This window comes from Podarcis pityusensis (genome assembly GCF_964106645.2).
Source record: "Podarcis pityusensis genome assembly, chromosome: 8".
Taxonomy (NCBI): domain Eukaryota; kingdom Metazoa; phylum Chordata; class Lepidosauria; order Squamata; family Lacertidae; genus Podarcis; species Podarcis pityusensis.
This window is the reverse complement of record NC_138033.1, coordinates 57,044,142-57,063,259: the sequence shown is the minus strand read 5'-3', so window position 1 is coordinate 57,063,259 and position 19,118 is coordinate 57,044,142. Positions and strand designations below refer to the sequence as shown.

Genomic DNA, 19,118 nt, shown 5'->3' with positions numbered 1-19,118 from the left:
GCTGGGGCAACCCACGATGCCTTGAATGATGGTCAAGGGTGCTGTTTGGCAACACTGGCCTCTGTCCCTCTTTCCTTCCCTCCCATCTCTTGATGCCCTCTCCCATCTCTGCCTCGCAAAGGCTTGCACAGCTGTTTGTTGCAGCAGCCCTGGTTACAAGCTCTCCAGGCGAATAGTGCCTCTAGGGCTGGCCAGAGGGTGCTTCCCAGGCCCTTGTGGGGCAGTGGGAGGAGGCACCTCTCTGGGGTAGGGTGGGCCCTGGGTTGCCTTCCAACTTTGCCATTCTAGGATCCTGTGATTAAGGCACCAGGCGAAAACGCTTCTCTTCAACCAGGCATTGAGCTCAGGGTTATTGCTTTGGTTTTGGTTATGTATTTTGTGTTCTCGTTTCTTATACTGTGAACAGCCCTGCGATCTTCAGGCGAAGGACAGTATACAAAATTAATAAATTAATTAATTAAAGTAATTAAGTAATAGTAGTAACAAATAATAATAATAAAGCCACCTTGAACTGCGACATAATATTTCAACACCCCTGAAATGATTACGTAGCTACGTAGAAGCGGCTGGTGCTGTATATTTGCAAATCTTTGCATACGGTACAGTACTTACTTGGGAGCAAGCCCCTCTCAACTCCAAGCAGCGTGCTGCGGAGGTAAGCACACAGCTGGGTGAGCTGGGTGGAAAGGCTTTTCCCAGCTTATTCTAGCTGAGATGCTTCTCCCTCCGTCTCCCAGCTGCTTCTGGCTGCAGCCCGGCCCCCAGTGCAAGCGCATCCGGGGCGGACGTTTCCCGGGGAAGCAGCAGCAGCGGCGCCTGCGCCGGAGCCGCACACGTGGGGGTGAAGGCCAGGCCAACACGCCCCGGTTCCTCTCCTCGCTTTCCTTGCCGTGGAAGCGTCCAGGGTTTGCAAAGATCATGGGCAAAAGCAAGACCAAGCGGTTCCGCCACGAGCCGTTTTCTCCAGCGGGGACCCTGAGCGTGCAAGACGGGGAGGCCGGAGCAGGATCCCCGGCCGCGGAGTTGCTGGAAAAAGTAAGAGCGGGGCGGGGAGGGAGGAGGGATAAACCGGTTTCCGCCTCCTTCCCTCTCCGAGCCCGAGAGCGAAAGCAAACCGCCTGCATGCATAATCGCCCGCCAAGGGGTTTCAACTCGGGTTGCCAACTTACCAGGAAAGATTCGACCTGGTCTGCTCCTGCGCGCGCTCCAAGGGAGGCTGAATGGAGGTTGCCAACTGACCTGGCCTGCTCCCCCCCCCCCCGAGAAATCAGCGAGTGAAGCTTCTGATAAAGGGCGTGAAGCTGAAATGTGATCGCTTGCTCGTGCCCTATAAGCGATAAAGGCAGATATAGGGTTCAACTACGAACCACGAGGAACAAGACAGATCGGTCTTCAACCTACCTTTTCTTAGGGTGCTTGTTGTTACTGCAAATAATAAGTGCTTTATTCTGTTGTCTATGCTCTGTTAACTTCTAGGTTATGTTATTGTTGTTTAGTTGTGTCTGACTCTTTGTGACCCCATGGACCAGAGCAGGCCAGGCACCCCTGTCTTCCACTGCCTCCCACAGTTTGGTCAAATTCATGTTAGGCTGTCCAACCATCTCATCCTCTTTCGTCCCCTTCTCCATGTGCCCTCAATCTTTCCTAGCACCAGGGTCTTTTACAGGGAGTCTTCTCATCTCGAGGTTATATTACTGCAAATCATTATAGGTAGAGCTGCCTCTAAAGATGGTTCGGAAACTTCAGCTCATGTAGAATTCAACAGCCAGGTTGCTCACCAGAGCAAGATGGTTTGAGCATATAACACCAGTCCTGGCCCGACTGCACAGGCTGTCAATAAGTTTCCAGACCCGATTCAAATCGCTGATTTTGACCTATGAAGCCTTAAATGCCTCAGGGCTGCAATTCGTCAAAGTCCACCTCTTCTCATGAACTGACCCAGACCCTGCGATCCTCAGCTGAGGCCCTTCTTCATGTGCCTCCTCCATGATAGGTCTGGAGGGCAGCAACATGAGAACGGGCCTTTTCTGCTGTGGCTCCCCATTTGTGGAATGCTCTCCCCAGGGAGGCTCGCCTCGTGCCTTCCTTCCATATCCTTAGGCACCAGGCAAAAATATTCCTCTTCTCCCAGGCCTTTGGCTAATCAAATAATTCATGGCTTTTTAAACGCTCTGTGTGTGGGGTTATTGTTTTTGTTTGTCACTATGGTGTGTATTTTTGAGCTTTTATATTGTAAACTGCCCTGGGATCCTTGAATGAAGGGCAGTATAGAAAATAAATAAATAAAATCTGTCGGCGTCTCCCATCCTGTGGTGTTCTAACCTCCCTCTGTGTGCCTCTTTCTAGCTTCAACACCCCAGTGCTGACATGCGAGAATTTGCCTGTGCCAGCATCTCCAAACTATTGCAGCAGAAACAAACAATCCCAGCTTTTCTGCAGAGGGATGTTGTCCGGTGTTTGGGTCCCATGCTGCTCGATAAGAGTTTGGCAGTTCGAGAGACAGCGGCAGGAGCTCTTCGGTGAGTTACAAATGGTGGCAAGCTGGAAGAAAGCAGTGTTTTGAAGCATGCTCAGGAGGGCATGTGGGTGGTGGGTGCTGAGAATTCATGAGCATCTGTTCCCCCCCCCCCCCACTTAAATGCGTAAGACCATGTCTTTTTCAGTCACACTACAGAAAGCAGCCAAATCAGGGAATGGAGATAATGAGCCTTTCCCTGCTGTTGTCCTCAGCACATGATATTTTGAGATATACTATCCCTGAACAATGAGGCTCCATTTAGTGATGGCTGTTAGCGGTTGATGAATCTGTATAATCCTTTTTTTTTTTTTTTTAAGCCATCTAAGTGGCGATACATTTCATAGGCAAGTTCCACCAAGTGTAAAGAGTACACCCTTAGGAACATAGAATATGCCTTCTGCTGAGTCAGACCATTGGTCCATCTAGCTCAGTATTGCTTGCACTGATTGGTCTGGTTATACCAATATGTTCCCCGGACAGAAACCATTGTAGCCTGTGGTAGATAGAGTACCAGATCACAGCAGTTGTTGCTTTGAGGCAAATAGTCTCCATGTCCAGTGACAAGCTCATAAGCCCATCCTTTCCCCATCTCGCTTCCCTGTTCCTTATCCTCCCCTGTTTATTACCATTCTGTTTCAAATATACAGACTACGAGCACTGTAACTAAAAGAGTAGCATTCGTGGATAAAGGGGAGGTGCAAGCAATGTAGGAGGAACCCCTAGGTTTTTGTAGAAGAGCAAAATAAACTTTTTGGACGGAGAACCTCAGAAAAAAAACTTCCCAAAATGACCCAGTGAGACTGAGTGCATTGTGGACAGAACGCCAACAATATGGCGGGCAGGGATGTAATGGAGGGGCAGGTACCCTGAATAAACATTAGACACTGCAGTATCACATAGAGGAGGGAGAAAGGTTGTTTTCTGCTGCTCCAGAGAAGCGGACACGGAGCAATGGATCCAAACTACAAGAAAGAAGATTCCACCTAAACATTAGGAAGAACTTCCTGACAGTAAGAGCTGTTCGACAGTGGAATTTGCTGCCAAGGAGTGTGGTGGGAGTCTCCTTCTTTGGAGGTCTTTAAGCAGAGGCTTGACAACCATATGTCAGGAGTGCTCTGATGGTGTTTCCTGCTTGGCAGGGGGTTGGACTCGATGGCCCTTGTGGTCTCTTCCAACTCTATGATTCTATGATTCTATGATTTTGTTGCAGATCCCACTTGCCTGATAGCGAGAACCAGATTTTCTGTTACTTTGCAAAGGTCCAAGAGACTAACAGCAGCAGCATAGTTTGCCAAAGTTTAATTATTAGAATACTATTTTATTTCCAAATGTTTTGTACCACCCAAGTGACAATGTATGCATCTGTTATTCAAAACTTTTGGTTCTTGTTTTAGGTGAAATTTCTCTGATTATGTATTGTTGTTGCTACAGATGATGATGATGATGATGATAAACCTTAATCTGTTATAACTTATTTTAACAAGAATCTGAACCCAAAGTTTTTGGCTGTGTTACAGAAATCTCAGTGCTTGTGGAGGATTTGACGTCTGCGATGACATGGTCACTAAAGATATCATGACTCCTCTTGTAGCTTTGTTGAAAGAGGTATGTAGCCATCATGGTGGTGAAAGAACTGAGCAGTGAGCAGGAAGCTCCCATTTCAAATCCTACCTCCGCCATTAACTCACTAGGCAGCCTTAGGCTGCTTTCATATGGCACTGACCAAGGAGTGCCCATCTAGTCCAGCATCCAGTTTAGCACAGCGCACGAGCAGGCAACTCGATTCAGGCGCCACTCGTGTGCCGGTCAAATGACCCGTGGGCCTTAGGTTGCTGACCCCTGGTTTAAAACAACTTAACATCACAAAATTATATATCTAAAATTATATACACCATGTGCTGTGATACTACTTTAAACAGTCATGGCTTTCCCCAAAGGATTCTGGGAGCTGGAGTTTGTTACGGGTGCTGAGAGTTGTTAGGAAGCCCCTATTCCCCTCCCAGAGCTATACTTTCCAGGGTGCCCAGGATTGGCTGTTAAACTACCTCAGGAATGTGGTACTATAGTGCTTTTAAATGTGTGGTGTGAACATGGCTCAAATGCCTTCTTGCCGCTAGCTGTTTGGTCTGATTTGTTCTGCTTTTACACCCTCCTCTTCGTAACCCATCTTGCAATGCAGTGTCGAGCAGGACTTGAGGAGAGCAACGGCTCTCTGAAGGAAATCAAAGATACACACAAGAACTGTATGGAAGATATTGCCAACGAGGCTGTGAACCTCCTCTGGAATGTCTGGTGAGCGCCATCTTGAAATACTTGGTGTCGGAGCTGGGTCCAGTTTTGATGGCCCCACTGGCCGTGGCGGCTGCTGCTCACTGAGATTGGTGCAGTGGAAAGCAAGGAGACCCACAGTAGGCAGAGCCAGAACCAGTGAGAGGCAGAGGCAGCTAATTCTAGTTTTGAATCCATCCTTGTCCCCTGCGGAGTACTACAAAGGCGCAACGCCAAGACCAAGGAGAAACTGTCAGGCATGGCCTTCCCCTGCACTCTTTGTAAATAAGAAGGCAGGTGGACGGTTGGTTAGTGGGGGGCAGACTGCGCATGGTGGTTGAGCTATGGAACTCCCTCAGGAAGCAGTGATGGCCACCTACCTACATGGCTTTAAAAGAGGTCATGAGGTGAAGAGGGAGCGTACACACTGGTATTTCCTTGCAATGCTAAAATGTGGTTTAGCCTTACATTGCTTTCTTTGTTCCAGGATCAAAGAAACATATATATTTTTTAAAATTAAGTTTTCAATGTGCTTGCCAAGCTGGTTTGCTAAAGATCCTTTTGTGTCTTTGTTAGCGAATGTAACAGTACAGCGGTCTCTATATTCAACAAACAAGGTTGCTTGGATGTTGTGCTCCAGTATCTGAAGAGATTTCGCAAAAACGTGGACTTGGCTATCGCAGTGGGTGAGTAAAGGGACATGTTTATGGGAGGTTTTCAGCTGCAGAGAGCCTCTGTCAGGTGTCTCTTGCAGATATGAAACTCTCTCAGGTCCACTGGTTCTGGGGTTTCTGGGCAAACACATCCTCCAGAGCCTCTCAGCAAGCTGGTACAGTGGTACCTCGGGTTACAAACATTTCGGATTACAGACTCTGCTAACCCAGAAGTAGTACCTCGGGTTAAGAACTTTACCTCAGGATGAGAACAGAAATCTCACACCGGCGGCACAGCGGCAGCGGGAGGCCCCATTAGCTAAAGTGGTACCTCAGGTTAAGAACAGTTTCAGGTTAAGAACGGACCTCCAGAACGAATTAAGTTCTTAACCCAAGGTACCACTGTATTGAATTCCAGTTCCACAGGTAGAGCTGTGGTTGGCAGAAACCTGTTGCAGCTGAAGAAACTCATACTGTTTTATTTCTTCTTTAGCAGCATTTGTATACTGCTTAATTGTTACAAACCTTTAAGCAGTAGACATGAAATATAAAATATAAATATTAAAATTACTGATGGAACTCGAAAGGCAAAAACAAGTTAAGCTAATTCCCCCAATATAAATAAAATCAACAGCTTAAAAATATACATTATGAAATAATATGGTATATTAAAATACATGTAAGTCTTACCTAAACAGACAAACAAACAAACAAAATATTTTAGGATGCTCCAGAAACAGTACAGAGAAAGCAGCTGCCTTATGTCATTAGGCAGGGAGTGTAGCTGCTGCCTCACTGAAGGATCAATTTCTTTACAGAATTATTTGCAGAAAGAATGCTGTATGGCACTTGTAAAAGTGACAGCTCCACAGATTGAATTGGTTGAGTGGGCATATATGGGTAAGGTTATCTTGACAGATGTGTTTTAATGAGTGACATCTTGGAATTGCAGTCTCAGTTTAAATGCTTTCTTCTATCTCCACAGCATCATGTTTACAGGCTGTGACAGAAGATAATCCAGACCTGCTGTCGTCCTTTGATTCTTCTGCACACCAAGTTCTGGAAATGATCTTATTATCATCAGAGAAAGGCATGGAGGACATTCTTTTACGGACTCTGGTGGCAGGTAGGTTTCAACTGGGTAATGAGTGCTGTGTTGTGGCAGTAGCGTAATGTGAAATTCAGAAGTGCAGGGTCCCTTCATGATAGTCACATCTGCTCTCCCTTCTCCTGAATGCCATTAAAGAGGAGGACTGCCTGATTTTCCCTGGGAGTTCCATAGCTTGGGTCCCACCACAAAGAAGGCCCTGTCTTGGAGCCATTCCTACCAATGCGATCACAAGCAGGGCCTCTCATCCCAGATTTCAGGTCATAAGGTACGGGTGGAGGCACTTTCAAGGATTTGGGTTCCAGTTCACCTAAGGGCAGATACAATATTTGTACCTCATCTTTATCTTTCCTGATCTGCATATTCATCAGAATGATGTGATAGCAGCTGTTTGTGGACTTGAGTGCCTTCTGGCAGGTGGGGAAATTGCAAGTGTTTTGGATATTCTCCAATGTGGGAACTCCCCGCATCAAGAAAATTAGAATGTCAGGGAGATAGCTAGCCTAGTACTCTTCTCCTGGGTGATTTTCTACATGCAAGGAGTTGTTTTTCATGGAGGAGCACTTGCACTTTATTTGCTCCGCAGATACTCTAACCAGGGTTTATGGCTTTTATCTATGTTAATCTCTTTCTTGTTTAAGGTGTCACTTGGAATATAAGGAACACCCTGCCATCTGGTAGCCAGGCAAGCACCATGAATGCCATCCTGAAGATTTTCTCAGAGTGCTTAGCCATTGATGCTGGTGAGATGATTATTCAGATGAAGGAAGTGGAAGTGGAAAGGTTGAAAAGCTCAGCTGAACCAGAGGCTGAGGGAAATCTGGGCGATGGGGACCTCTCAATACTTAATAATGATGAGGAGATGGAGGAAACTCCTAAAGGAGCCACCAAACAAGAAAGTGACATTTCAGATCTACTTCCTGTAAGTGTGGCTGATCTTAGCCCTAGATGTTGCAAGCCAGACTTTCCCTGCTGGAAAAAAAACACATACAAAACCAGTACTGTTTGGGTGCTGGGGGTGGGGGTGTTTCACTTTTCTAAAGGAACTGAGTGTAGGGTGAAGGATGGTAATAAATTTTTTAAAAGCATCATCAACCTCAGCCAATTTGGTGATTCTATTAAGTGCTTTTTTTGGGTAATATTACATGCTTTGTGGGTAATATTTCTGAAATTTGTAAATTGTAATTATATAGCATTTCTATGTATCATTTGTACACAGTTTGCTTTTCTGGCAGTTCTTTGTGTTCGTTGTTGAAAGGTTTATTTATTCACATCACTTAAAATGCAGGCTAATTGTTAAGATGATGGTGATTGGTAGTACAGTTTGCTGCTGAATGTGGGATTTGTATTGTGTTTCTTATATTGGTTCTTTTTTGGGGGGTAGAATTTGTAAACTGCTTAAGGAAATATGAAGGAGCACATAAAATAAGTAAATCGGCCATACTGCCTGGGGCTGATGGGAGCTGTAGTCTAACTGCATCTGATAGGCCCCATGTTGGCTAAGCTTGGAGGTAGGCAACCCAGTGCCAGATAGGGTCATTGTCTTTGAGACATGTGAGTTGGTGGCACTGTGTTGCACTGGTATCGCTCCTTCCTATGGGTCTGGGTTCTAAGATTAGGGCCATATGCACACCATACATTTAAAGTGCCATGATACCACTTTAAATAGTCATGGCTTCCTCCAAAGAATTATGGGAGATGTAGTATGGTATGAGTGTTGATGGTTGTTGGGTGGCCTCTACTCCCCTTCCAGAGCTGCAATTCACGGAATTGTTTAACATTCAGTCCCTCTTCACAGGGAACTCTGGGAATTGTAGCTCTGGGATGGCAATGGGAGGGGTCCCATTAAACTACAGCTCTCAGAATTCTTTGAAGGGAAGCCATGACTGTTTAAAGTGGTATCATGACACTTTAAATGTGTGGTGTGGTGTGGCCTAGCATTGAGGGGATTATGTGTCCGCCCCTTGGCAGTCGTACTATGGAGTGGTGCTGGGCATTATTCTATCCTGAGTGTTGTTTAATACACACGCACACACACACACAGACACACACAGACACACACACACACACACACACACACGGCCACTGGAAGCAACCATCCGGCGATTTGAGGCTCTTATTTCTCAGTTACCTCTGAATCAGGCTGTTTTATTTGTTTTTATGCTATTTTTATTGGTTTTAGGTGGCATTTTTGTGCTAATGGATATCGTTTTTATACTGTACACAGCGTACACCATGTAGAGATTATTAATTTTTTTGCAGAAAGTTGTTTAGAAATGCCTTTAAATAAATAAAACAAATGGACAAATAGCATGACCTGGCATATCAAATATTTATTGTGTTATTTGCTTTGTAGGGCAGTAAGCAGGAGGTGAAGCAGGTGGCAGCTTTACTCTTAGCTCAGCAGACAGCCCTGGAAATCATTGTTAACATGTGCTGCAATGAAGGTATTTCTGTTGCCCTCTTGCTCAGGTGGTATCTGGGCTTCTGTTTCCTTCCTCTTGTAGAAACAACAAGAAAAAACCCACTATCTTTGGCCCTGGTTGCACTATACATTTAAAGCAGTATCATACCACTTTAAAAATGATCCCGTTGAGATTTTTTTAAATGCCAGAACTGCATGTTTTCAGACCCCTCCGATGACGAATGGGAAGAGCTATCCAGTAGCGATGAAAGCGATGCCTTTATGGACAACTACAACGAAGGTGGGAAGCTTCTGTCACCCCTGTGCCTTTCGGCTGAGCTGCACACAGCACTTCGGAACCACCTTGTTCCCAAGAAGGTAGAGTCCTCCTCTTCCCTCCCCTCCCCCCAACACCTGTGTGCCAGGGTCCAGATGATCACGTGACCAGTTAAGTTCTGTGTTTCCAGATACGACCTTTGAATTGCATTTCTGGAAAAGTGCTTTTGTGATACTGGGATGTGGAGTTGTGGTTCACTTTTCATAGAAAGAAGTCTACCTATGTATCTTTTGGTAAAGTAGGTATTAGGAAGACAAAATCCCTTTTGGGGTGGGACTTCCCACCTCCAAAAAAAAGAAAACCCAACGGTGGCTGCAAAATAGTGGCTGGCTGTTGGAAGGGAAATGCAAGGAAGTATCCTGGATTGGAGGCATCTGAAGTTCCACAGGGTAATGCCCACACCAAAGAATTTGAATTACAAGGAAGGAGATTCTGACTAAACATGAGGAAGGACTTTCTGGTGGTAAAACTCACCTTCATTTGTGTACTTTTCACTGGAGGTTTTTAAGCAGAGGTTGGCTGGCCATCTGTCAGGCATTCTTTAGTTTTGATTCCTGCAATGCGGGGGGTTGGACTAGATGACAGTTGGGGTCCCTTCCAACTACAGTTATATGATTGTAGTCCATCATCTTGTTCGCACAGTGGCCAACCAGATACCTGTGGGAAACCTACAAACAGAATATGAGCACAAGAGCACTCTCTCCTCTGGTGGTTTCCAGCAACTGGTGTTCAGAAGCATTACTGCTTCCATCTGTAGAGGAACAGCATAGCCTTTTCCTCCATGAATTTGCCTTTTGGAGCTATCAAAATTGGTAGCCATTACTGCTTCCTGCAGGTATTCCGTTGTTTAACTATGTGCTGTGCAAAAAAGAACTTTCTTTTACCTGTTTCTTTCTGAAGTCAAGGATGCTAACATAACTGTTGTGAAGATTATCAAGGCAGTAAAGCACTGAAATTCTGCATCAAAGCAAGAAATGCTCAATTCCACAACCTGTATGAATTACAAATTATGCAAAGCAAGAAAAATTGCATATTTTGCATAATTTATCCTGCCATTAAAACTGTTGCCCATGCACTTCTATGCAGCCATAAGGACTAGAAACATCGTTTGTTTTTTAAGGAAAACTGGTGTTCTTAGGAATTTGAATTTTGTACTTGGTGGCGGTGAAGCATAACAGCTTTTTTCTTTTCCTAGATACTTGAAAAAACTGGGTTTCCCAACAGTGTTGCTATTGATGTCTGCATGCACAGTCCAGCTTGGAAGCCACTTATTAAAAAGTAGGAGTTAATTCACTTTCGTTATGTTTCCAGTCATATTATTAGGAAAGCAATGTGTCTCCTCATTTGTGGGGTTTCCAATGGGATCCAGGCTCACTGCTATTGAAAAAAAGAACTGGGACTAAACGGGGCTTTATTCTTTTCCATTAAGACAAGAGCACTTTTGTTATTTAAGAACTGTCACTTGAACATCTGAGCACTTGCCTAGTTCATGATTATCACGTTTTTATATATACAATGACATACTAATAAAGCAGTCTGTTTCAGTGATCTGTATTGCTGCACTTCAGTTAATTTTTCCTCCCCTCCCCCCCCCCCCACAACCCTTTGAAAACATTTGAGGTGTTTTTTTGGAACAAGAAAGTCTTAGTTATGTTCAGCAAGAAAGTTCAGCAAGAAAGGTGCCTGTCTAATCTCAATTGGGATGGAGTTCCACAGGCTTGGTTCCACTGCACAGAATGCAGGACATTGGCAATATATAAGGGGCTGCTCTTTTGCTCATTTCTTATTTGCACTGTCTCACCCTTTCCTACTTTGAACGCATCCCTTTAAGCATGCCCACATTTCAGTGGAGGCTGGGGTTGGGCACCCTTCCTCCCATCTGTTCTGAATAGAGGAGGGGTTTCCAGAGCCCCCTGTGATTTGAGTACAGCATTTTCCCTGAAGGGACAGGCATGTCTCTCTCTTTCTCTTCTATTTTAGATGTGGCACCCATGATGCCATACCTCAATGGCAGCCATTTTGTGTAAGGACATGGCTCCCCCCGGCAGCCATTTTGTCATTTCCCATACCTCTACAGGAACCATTTTGTGGCTAACACCCACAAAATTCCACTGGCTCAAAAAGGCTGGCAATCCATGATGGAGCATATAGCCATATGACCCCTAGGAAAATGGGGGCTGGAAGATCCATTCTTTTGATGGGGGGTTGTATTGTTGGTGTTCCTCTTCTCTGCTTTATGGCTCTTGATTAGGGGCTGTGCTGAATGTTCCATTTTCTTACAGGTTGAACATGGTCCAGTATAGAGCCCTGACCTGTCTCCACAGCATTTTGTTGGTGTCTGATGTGGAATGTCTTGGGGGTGCTTCAGTGCTTCAGTCGCTCTCCCAGCACCTGTCCCAGTTAATATTTTCTCAGCCAGGTATGTTTCATGTGCTACGGTCATGGCTACCTCAGCAAATCTCTGCCCTTTCCCTTCATATTTCTCTCCTTTTGCTTCTCCTACCCCCACCCCACAACCCACTGCTGTTCACAGTTGCTACCAGCATCCCACTTTTATTGTATTTCCTTACATCGTTCTGGTTTACATGTGGGCAGTATGGGTTTTTTTTTAATTTATTGACAGCAGGGTTTCTCAAACTGTGGTCTGTGAAGCTTCATTCTAGCAGTCCATGATGTATCTGTGAAGAACACTTAAAACTGGAATTCAAATGGCCGTACAATAAAATGAATATGAGAAGTGAAAGAAGCAAGAAAAGTACAATTAAGAATCATAGACACACACCCTAAAAACAGCATAACACAGTAGGCAAACAATTCTGGAGGAAAACCGAGAGCGAGGACATACTGGATGGCAGCCAGATCAGAGTCCTGTTGAAGTCTGGACACTATCAAGGAGGAAGCCACACAGATGTCCTGGGGCAGGGAGTTACGCAGCCTGGGGACAACAGAACAGAAGAAGACCCCTACAGGAGAAGTCCAAAGGCCCAACTCTTGTTTCCCACAGTGGCAAAGCCATGAGCAGGACATGGGGCAGTGGATCTCTCTTACTGACTTTCTCCATCAACACCCATATTTGAGGTGTTCTAAGCCTCCTGTGCCTGGCGTTCTCTGGTCCATGGGGTCACGGAGTCGGACACGACTAAACAACAACAACAAAACCTCCTTATTTAAACTTGTGGAGCGTAAACTTAAAAAACTAGCTGGCTGCCTTAGAGCACCACAAACCCAGCTGAAAGTCTTTTATCAATGAGTCATTGATAACTATAGCCAATGTTGATTAGGCATAGTTTCTTGAAGACCTTGGCAAATGGTTGTCCTTTGAAGTAGAGCTGGTGGGTAATTTGGGGACGAGATTGCGATGAGGTGGGGATGGCAAAAGTGTGTAGACAAATGCTGAGCCTCTGTAATGTGGGGCGCTACTCAAAATAATTAAAGAGTGTTGAGAATCACCAACATTTCCCCAGATACCATATGTGTTTATCTCAATGAAATTTGCCTCCATGTAAGCGTGTGTAACTTCTTGGGTTTCAAGCCCTGAACAACTTCATTGGGATTTTTCCTTTTCTGCAGAATTTTCAAAGGAAATGGAGTTCCTGGAAGCCGTAACCAGCGCCTTGCGAGCCCTTTTGCAAACACTGGCGTCTAATAATATATCTCAGGTGAGACTGCTTTTTTCCCAGGGGTGGAGGTGCCAGAAGGGGGATAAACTGAGAAAACTGGGTGAAGGAGAAGTATGGAAAGGCTGTTCTCCTAACATGCAGCCAGTGTCTCCAAACATGTACAGAGTGCTTTTTGTCTATATCCGTTGCTTCTGTGCAACCTGTTTGTAAGTAGCCTGAGGTGCTAGCCCTCCACTTTTATATGTTTGATCTCTTAAACACTTGAATTAAAAAATGTTCTTTGGCATTTGCTTTTAAACAGCTTGGATGCTGAGTGTTTTATCTCTTCCCCTCACCAGTCCCAATTTTTATTCTTTTAAACAGAGCATGTCTCCTGAGCAGCTGATGACTTTATGTGAAGCCGGTATTCAGAATACCAATGTTAGTGTCCGAGTAAACGTGGTTAGCATTCTAGGAATTGCTGGCAGTGTGCTGGCCAAGGTGGAAGACACAGCAGAAACACTAAAGGTAAAACTTCTGTATGGAAATACCTATCTCTCACTTCTGGCAATGACATTACTGCTTGTAAGATCTGTAGTGATTTTTGGGGTACCTGTTTCTGTGTCATTTCAGATGATTGGGAAATTCCTCCTTGACGTTGCAACGAAGGATCCTTCCCTTGTGGTGGTGGGGGAAGCTCTGGATGCCCTCTTTGATGTGTTCGCTGACGGTAAAGAAGCCGAAAAGGCAGGAGAGCAAATAAAGTTGTTATATGCACTTAAGGAATTCCAGCCAGTTTTCAAATCGCGGGTAAGCCTGTTTTATTCACTGTGAGAGGAAAGTACTTGAAACACTAATATGGTTTGTGACTTCACTAATGCCACCAGTTGGGAAAACTTTTCTTTACCGCAGTTGCATCCAAGATTCATATTGAATACCTAAAAAAAAAAATTATTGTTGAGGGAAAAAAAGGGGAGAGCAAGTTTCTAGTCCTCATTGGTTCAATAATATCTCTCCAAAGATGGAGGCAAGTCAGTGTTAGAAGTGTTAGAATGCTAGTGGTGAGAAAGGAACGTGTTTGGTTCCCCCCTTCTCTTTTTGTTGAGCCCTGTCTGTCGTCATAGACCTGACCCAGCTCCTTGTCGGCATCTCATAAGAGCCGTTCTTTGGGTCTGTCCTTCTTCAGTGTCATGTTGCTGTTAAGACAAGCTTGCCTAGCTTTGCTCAGATAATGTGTGTGCTTCTGTCACAGCTGAACAGAGTTTAGTAAATATGACCAGGTGGTTTTTATTAGGTCAGGCCAGTGCTAGCTGTTTGGAATCTCGGAGAATTTGGCTTTTTGTGGGGATTGAATTTTAGGTTTTGAGGGGTTAATGCAAAGGCATCGTCTGAGAAATAATTGCAGTGCTGTACCTGCCAGCCCCAGAGAACATGTTGCTCTGGAACACAAGGAAGGAGCTTGTCTGCCAGCCTGGGAGACAGATGCTGCTTAGTCATTTCCTAGTCTCCCGAGTCAAAGTGTACTAGTGTGGGTTCTCCAAGGAGGAGAAAGGACTAAGGGGTTGAGTGAACACCTATGTGTTCATCACTGGGGCGGGGGGAGTCGCTTCTGAATACTAGTTGCTGGGAGCAACAGGAGGGGAGAGTATTCTTGTGCTCGGGTCCTGCTTGCAAGTTATCCTTAGGCATCTGGGTGGCCATTGTGAGAACAGAACTCTGGACCAGATGAGCCATTGGCCTGATCCAGCAGGCTCTTCTTATGTTCTTAAGGTCAAGTAAAGACTTGCACATGTGTGAATGAGCTAGCACACATCAGCCAGCACTTCCAGGCCTTTCCTAGCAATCGACACCGGCGTAATCAGTGGTAGGAGTTCACACATTCAGTTCACATCTAAACCATCTATTCAAAGCAGCAACATACCAATTCAAACCATCAGCCCCCACAAAGATTCCTGGAAATTGTAGCTTGTTTAAGGGTATGGAGAGTTGCTAGGAGACCCTGAACAAACTACAGTTCCCAGGGTTCTTTGAGGGAAACCATGACTGTTTAAAGTGGTATAAGAGTGGCTTTTGAATGGATGGTGTGGTTGTGGCCTTGGTTGCAAGTTATCCATGACAAATGTAGCAAGCAAGCCCTAGGATCAGCACACAGCAGCTGTTGAGGCCTCACCATCCCTGTAGACACAACTCTGGTGCCTGTCCTGAGCCCTTCTTGAAACAAACAAACAAAAAAACCCCACCCACAATTGGCTACTGTAATCAGCAGTGACCAGCTTGGTTTAAAAGCTGTTGTTTTAATTTCCCGTAATGCCTACACTAGGGCATTATGGAAAAATTTTAAAAGGCGACTTTCAGCTGCCCAGTGCTGTCTGCTGCTGATGACATCAGATGATTCCACTAAACTCACCTACACAGAAGAGCTCCATTGATTAGGAGGGGACCCAACAGAGGGCCTTCTACTATGGGCCTCCTCAAACCTGGAGCTGGTCCTGGTATTTGAGCATTGTACACGTGTGAGTCTGCCGCTTGGGTTGTAGCCCCCTAAGAGGTACTGAGATTAGACCAACTTCAACTAATGAAAGTAAATCATGTGTGTTAACTTCAGTAGGTCTGCGCTGAGTAGGACTAGCATTGGATACCACCTAAAGTGTTTAATTATCAAAGGGAGGGAGCGCTCACCAGGATTATGATTATGATTTATTCCGTGGTTTTATAGCCCACCTTGATCACTGAGATCATCTGCAGGGAGCACTGTTGGACATTCCCTGTGTTGGTGAGGCTCATTTGACCGTAACAAGAAACCAAGCCTTTAGTGCAGAGCTTACTAAATTGTGTGTCGCGACACGTTAGTGCGTTGGCTGCAGTGTTTTGGCGCGTCACACAAATGCTCCCTGCGCTCCTCCCGGGGCTAGAAAAGGGTTGATTTAACTTCTGGTTTGCTAGTAAAACTGAATTACTGTGTTGTGAAATGATACACGTCTAAAAAGTGTATCACCAACATGGAAAGTTTGGAAAGCTCTGCTTTAGTGTCATCAGCCCAGTCCTGTGGAACACTTTGTCACTAGAGATTCAGCAGACACCTTCTCTTCCGACTTCTAAATGCCTGCTGGAAACGTTTCTGTTCTGTTGGATTTATACAGGCAATTGAGAATACATCTTTCCATAATAGCTTTTTTCTGATTTCTAACTTTTTGCTGCATGGTTCAATGTATAATTGTTGTAAACTGCTCCAATTTTTTTATGAATAGCTGAATAGAAATATTTTTAATAAATAACTGTTGGTGGAGCACTGCCCATTTTAAGCTTGTGACTCTTAAACTACTATATCTGGGTGAGTGAAGATAATTTAGTTATTCTTGCCACCCACTCCAACTTGTTACTTTGGGCAAGAGACATCAATGCCCTTGTTTTGAAAGGACTGCATACAGCATCTCCTTTTGCAGAGGAGGACTGTGAGTTTTTGTTTTGTTTGTTTGTTTGTTTGCTTGCTTGTTTGTTTGTTTTTGGATGGTTTAGGATTCCTCTCTTGTAGAATTTCAGCATAATACATCTGTCTTTTTTCCCCCTTTTGAATTGCAGATGCGGAAAGAAGGGAAAGGACAGTACAGCTCAGATCAATTATGTGTGCTTGACAATGTGAAACTGAACTTACGAAGATTCATTGCCTATCAAGAGAAATTGGAGAGAAAATAATAATTTTTGAATAGAAAAAAAAGACTGTAAAGCTATATTTTTATTATTGTTTGTTAAATACTTTAGTTTGGGATTTTTATATAGCGCCTTGCAGTGATTGGTGGCAGGAGGAGAGTTAAGAAATTGTGGAGTTACGGAGCCGTTAAAACTGGATTCAGGATCTGTAAGTGCCGCACCATTTGCTTTTGATTCAGTGTTGACAGTAGCCAGAATGTGCCCTTAAATACTGGAAAAAAGTATATGTCACCCATCAGTCTCTCAAGAACCAGCATCAGATTTTAGGAGTAAGCTCTGCTGAAGGCCTAATGTAATATTCCTAGTCTTCCAGCCATCATTAGAAGATTGGGAAGATCTTGCTTTCCTTCCACTCTCCCTATTTCATCTACACATGGCGTTTCTCCCTGCCCCACTTTTCAGAGATAATTTGTGGGTAGGGTTGGGCCATGGTTAGCTCAAACCGGAGTTTGCACACCAACTTCTAACCATGGCTGCCAGCTCTGATTTGATAGAATCATGGTTAATGTTAACATTGGTGCAGACATTAAAAGGGAAGTGAGGGAGCATGCAAGCCTGTGGAGTACTCATACTCTCTTAACCAAGGTTAAAAAATCTAGACTATTACATCAGTACTGGCTTGAAATCTCTGGATTTTATTTTCATTGTGTGGAAATATACATGCCTTCTATGTACAAAAGCATTGTTCTGCAAAGGAAATGTGAATTTAATTTATGTTGGAAGCCTATTAAAAAGGTATGCTTTTATAGACTGCTCTGAGGGTATAATTCCCTGAAAAACCAATATTTGCTTTTAAGTTGATCTACTTTAATACACTTAATATTCTTGTGGATTAGACCCAAGTGGCTTTATCCTAGGGGTGGCTTTGTGCCAACTACATATTAGCTAACTGCACTGCAAAAAAAATACCAAGATTCTTTCAACCTGTAATATACTCTTTGCCATATGTATCAGGCTCAGACTAGCAGGTGGTGGAGCCCTCCCTAAGTACCAGTTTTGATCCTATAGGTGCCAGCTGTACGCAAGGTTGGAAAAATATTTCCAGCATCTCCTTTTCTAGGCAGCGCCTTGCTTGGGATTTTTCCAGCCTGGGCTATATAAATGATAGATTGCTATCGACTGCTACTGTTGAGCAGCTACAACAGGTGTGACTGTTGTCACTCTGCAAAGTCACCCACACCTGTTACCTTGAAATGTGTTTGCTGAACAGTTGGGAAAATATAGATAGCGCAAAACCAGCTCAAGATTTCCTTCGAGTCGATTAAGTGGGTTGAAAGCAGGCATTAACAGAAAGCAGCAGGTTAGCCATGTTGAGCAATAGAGTCGTGCGGCACCTTTTGTTACCATAAATATGTGTATGTAGAATGTCGGCTTTCATAGGCAAGTGACTACTTCCAGCAGCATCAGATGAAAAAGGGTATTTCCTTCAGAAGCTCATACAACAATATATTAGTTGGAGTATAATTCTGGCCTCCGTTTGTGGACGGGAGGGCATGGAAGCTCCAGGAAAGAGAATATGCTGTGCTGGCATTCTTCCTGCCTTACCCAGCTCACAGGGTGTCCAGCTTTAAAGCTGCCTCTTCTACCAAGGCATCAACTAGCACAGGTCTAATTCTGTGATGCAGTTCTGCTGGCTCCTGACAGGTGTGCAGCATGCATGTGTGAGCATCCGAAGTGCCCTGCTGGGTCAGACCAAAGGCCCATCTGCTCCAGGATCCTGTTCGTACAATGTCCAACCAGGTTCCATGGGGATGTCTGCAAGCAGGATGCCACATGTGGTCAGGTGAATTGAGGTTTTGGGTGGCCGTGCCCTGGTATATCAGTCACCTGGATCCTCTGCACTGCACCCTCCATACAGCAAAGGATTGTACACATAGGTCTTCTAAGGTGTCAACTTGCAGAAGGCTTCCTGAGCAACACAGCAGAGGAATACTCAGCATATTATTCTTTTACCATTTGTAGCATAGACTGTTGTCATATCACTTTGAAACTGTTATATACCGTATAAGATGCCCCCATGTATAAGACAACCCCTATTTTGGGGGACTGATTTAAGAAAATGGGGGGAGATGGCCCCCGTGTATAAGACGCCCCCAAATTTCGGACATTATTTTTTAGGGGGGGGAACCTAGTCTTAGACACGGAAAAATACGGTATACTAGGGTAATATACAGAAGCCAAGAAAATACGCTACATTTTGTTTCTTAATATCCCCCCTGCCCAAAAATCTATGAGGGTTTTTCTTTTTTTTTTGAATTGTGTATTGTTGGATAGAGAAAAAAGGCTATTTGATCGGTGTCTCCTCTCCACCTTGCATAGAATCTGGTGATGTTTCAAATGGGCAGGTAAATGAGCCACATCATAGTGGCTCATAGTGGCTCACACATAGTTTAGTGTTTTTGCACTAAACTTGGATGCATATAAATATTTTTAAAGTATTTGCAGTTCTACTAAAATATATATTGTGGAGATTACAAGTTGGAAGGATTATGTTTAGTAAACCAAGTTTTAACTGAATAGTAT

At 44.4% G+C, this 19,118-nt stretch overlaps 1 protein-coding gene and 1 long non-coding RNA gene across 2 annotated transcripts; one reads left to right on the top strand and one right to left on the bottom strand.

Annotated features, from left to right (window-relative positions):
- Positions 1-699: 699 nt before the first annotated feature.
- HEATR3 (HEAT repeat containing 3) lies at positions 700-17,343 on the top strand. Its single transcript, XM_081015525.1, has 15 exons — positions 700-1,035; positions 2,347-2,519; positions 4,036-4,123; positions 4,698-4,810; positions 5,363-5,472; positions 6,425-6,565; positions 7,189-7,469; positions 8,904-8,994; positions 9,178-9,329; positions 10,484-10,566; positions 11,571-11,707; positions 12,859-12,947; positions 13,272-13,415; positions 13,521-13,697; positions 16,467-17,343. Exons 1-15 carry the CDS (start codon positions 715-717, stop codon positions 16,578-16,580), a joined length of 2,214 nt encoding a protein of 737 aa, XP_080871651.1. The 5' UTR covers positions 700-714; the 3' UTR covers positions 16,581-17,343.
- LOC308482463 lies at positions 12,027-13,612 on the bottom strand. The gene is made up of 2 exons (XR_013989284.1): positions 13,501-13,612; positions 12,027-12,427 (listed from the first exon to the last, which is right to left on the bottom strand). It is a non-coding gene; the product is annotated as an uncharacterized lncRNA (long non-coding RNA).
- Positions 17,344-19,118: the final 1,775 nt, after the last annotated feature.

Coding starts and splice junctions, on each gene's coding strand:
- HEATR3 (XM_081015525.1), top strand. CDS start 715: ATGCTTCTCCCTCCGTCTCCCAGCTGCTTCTGGCTGCAGCCCGGCCCC. Junction 6,566..7,188: donor TTTACGGACTCTGGTGGCAG/GTAGGTTTCAAC, acceptor TTCTTGTTTAAG/GTGTCACTTGGAATATAAGG. Junction 7,470..8,903: donor ACATTTCAGATCTACTTCCT/GTAAGTGTGGCT, acceptor TTTGCTTTGTAG/GGCAGTAAGCAGGAGGTGAA.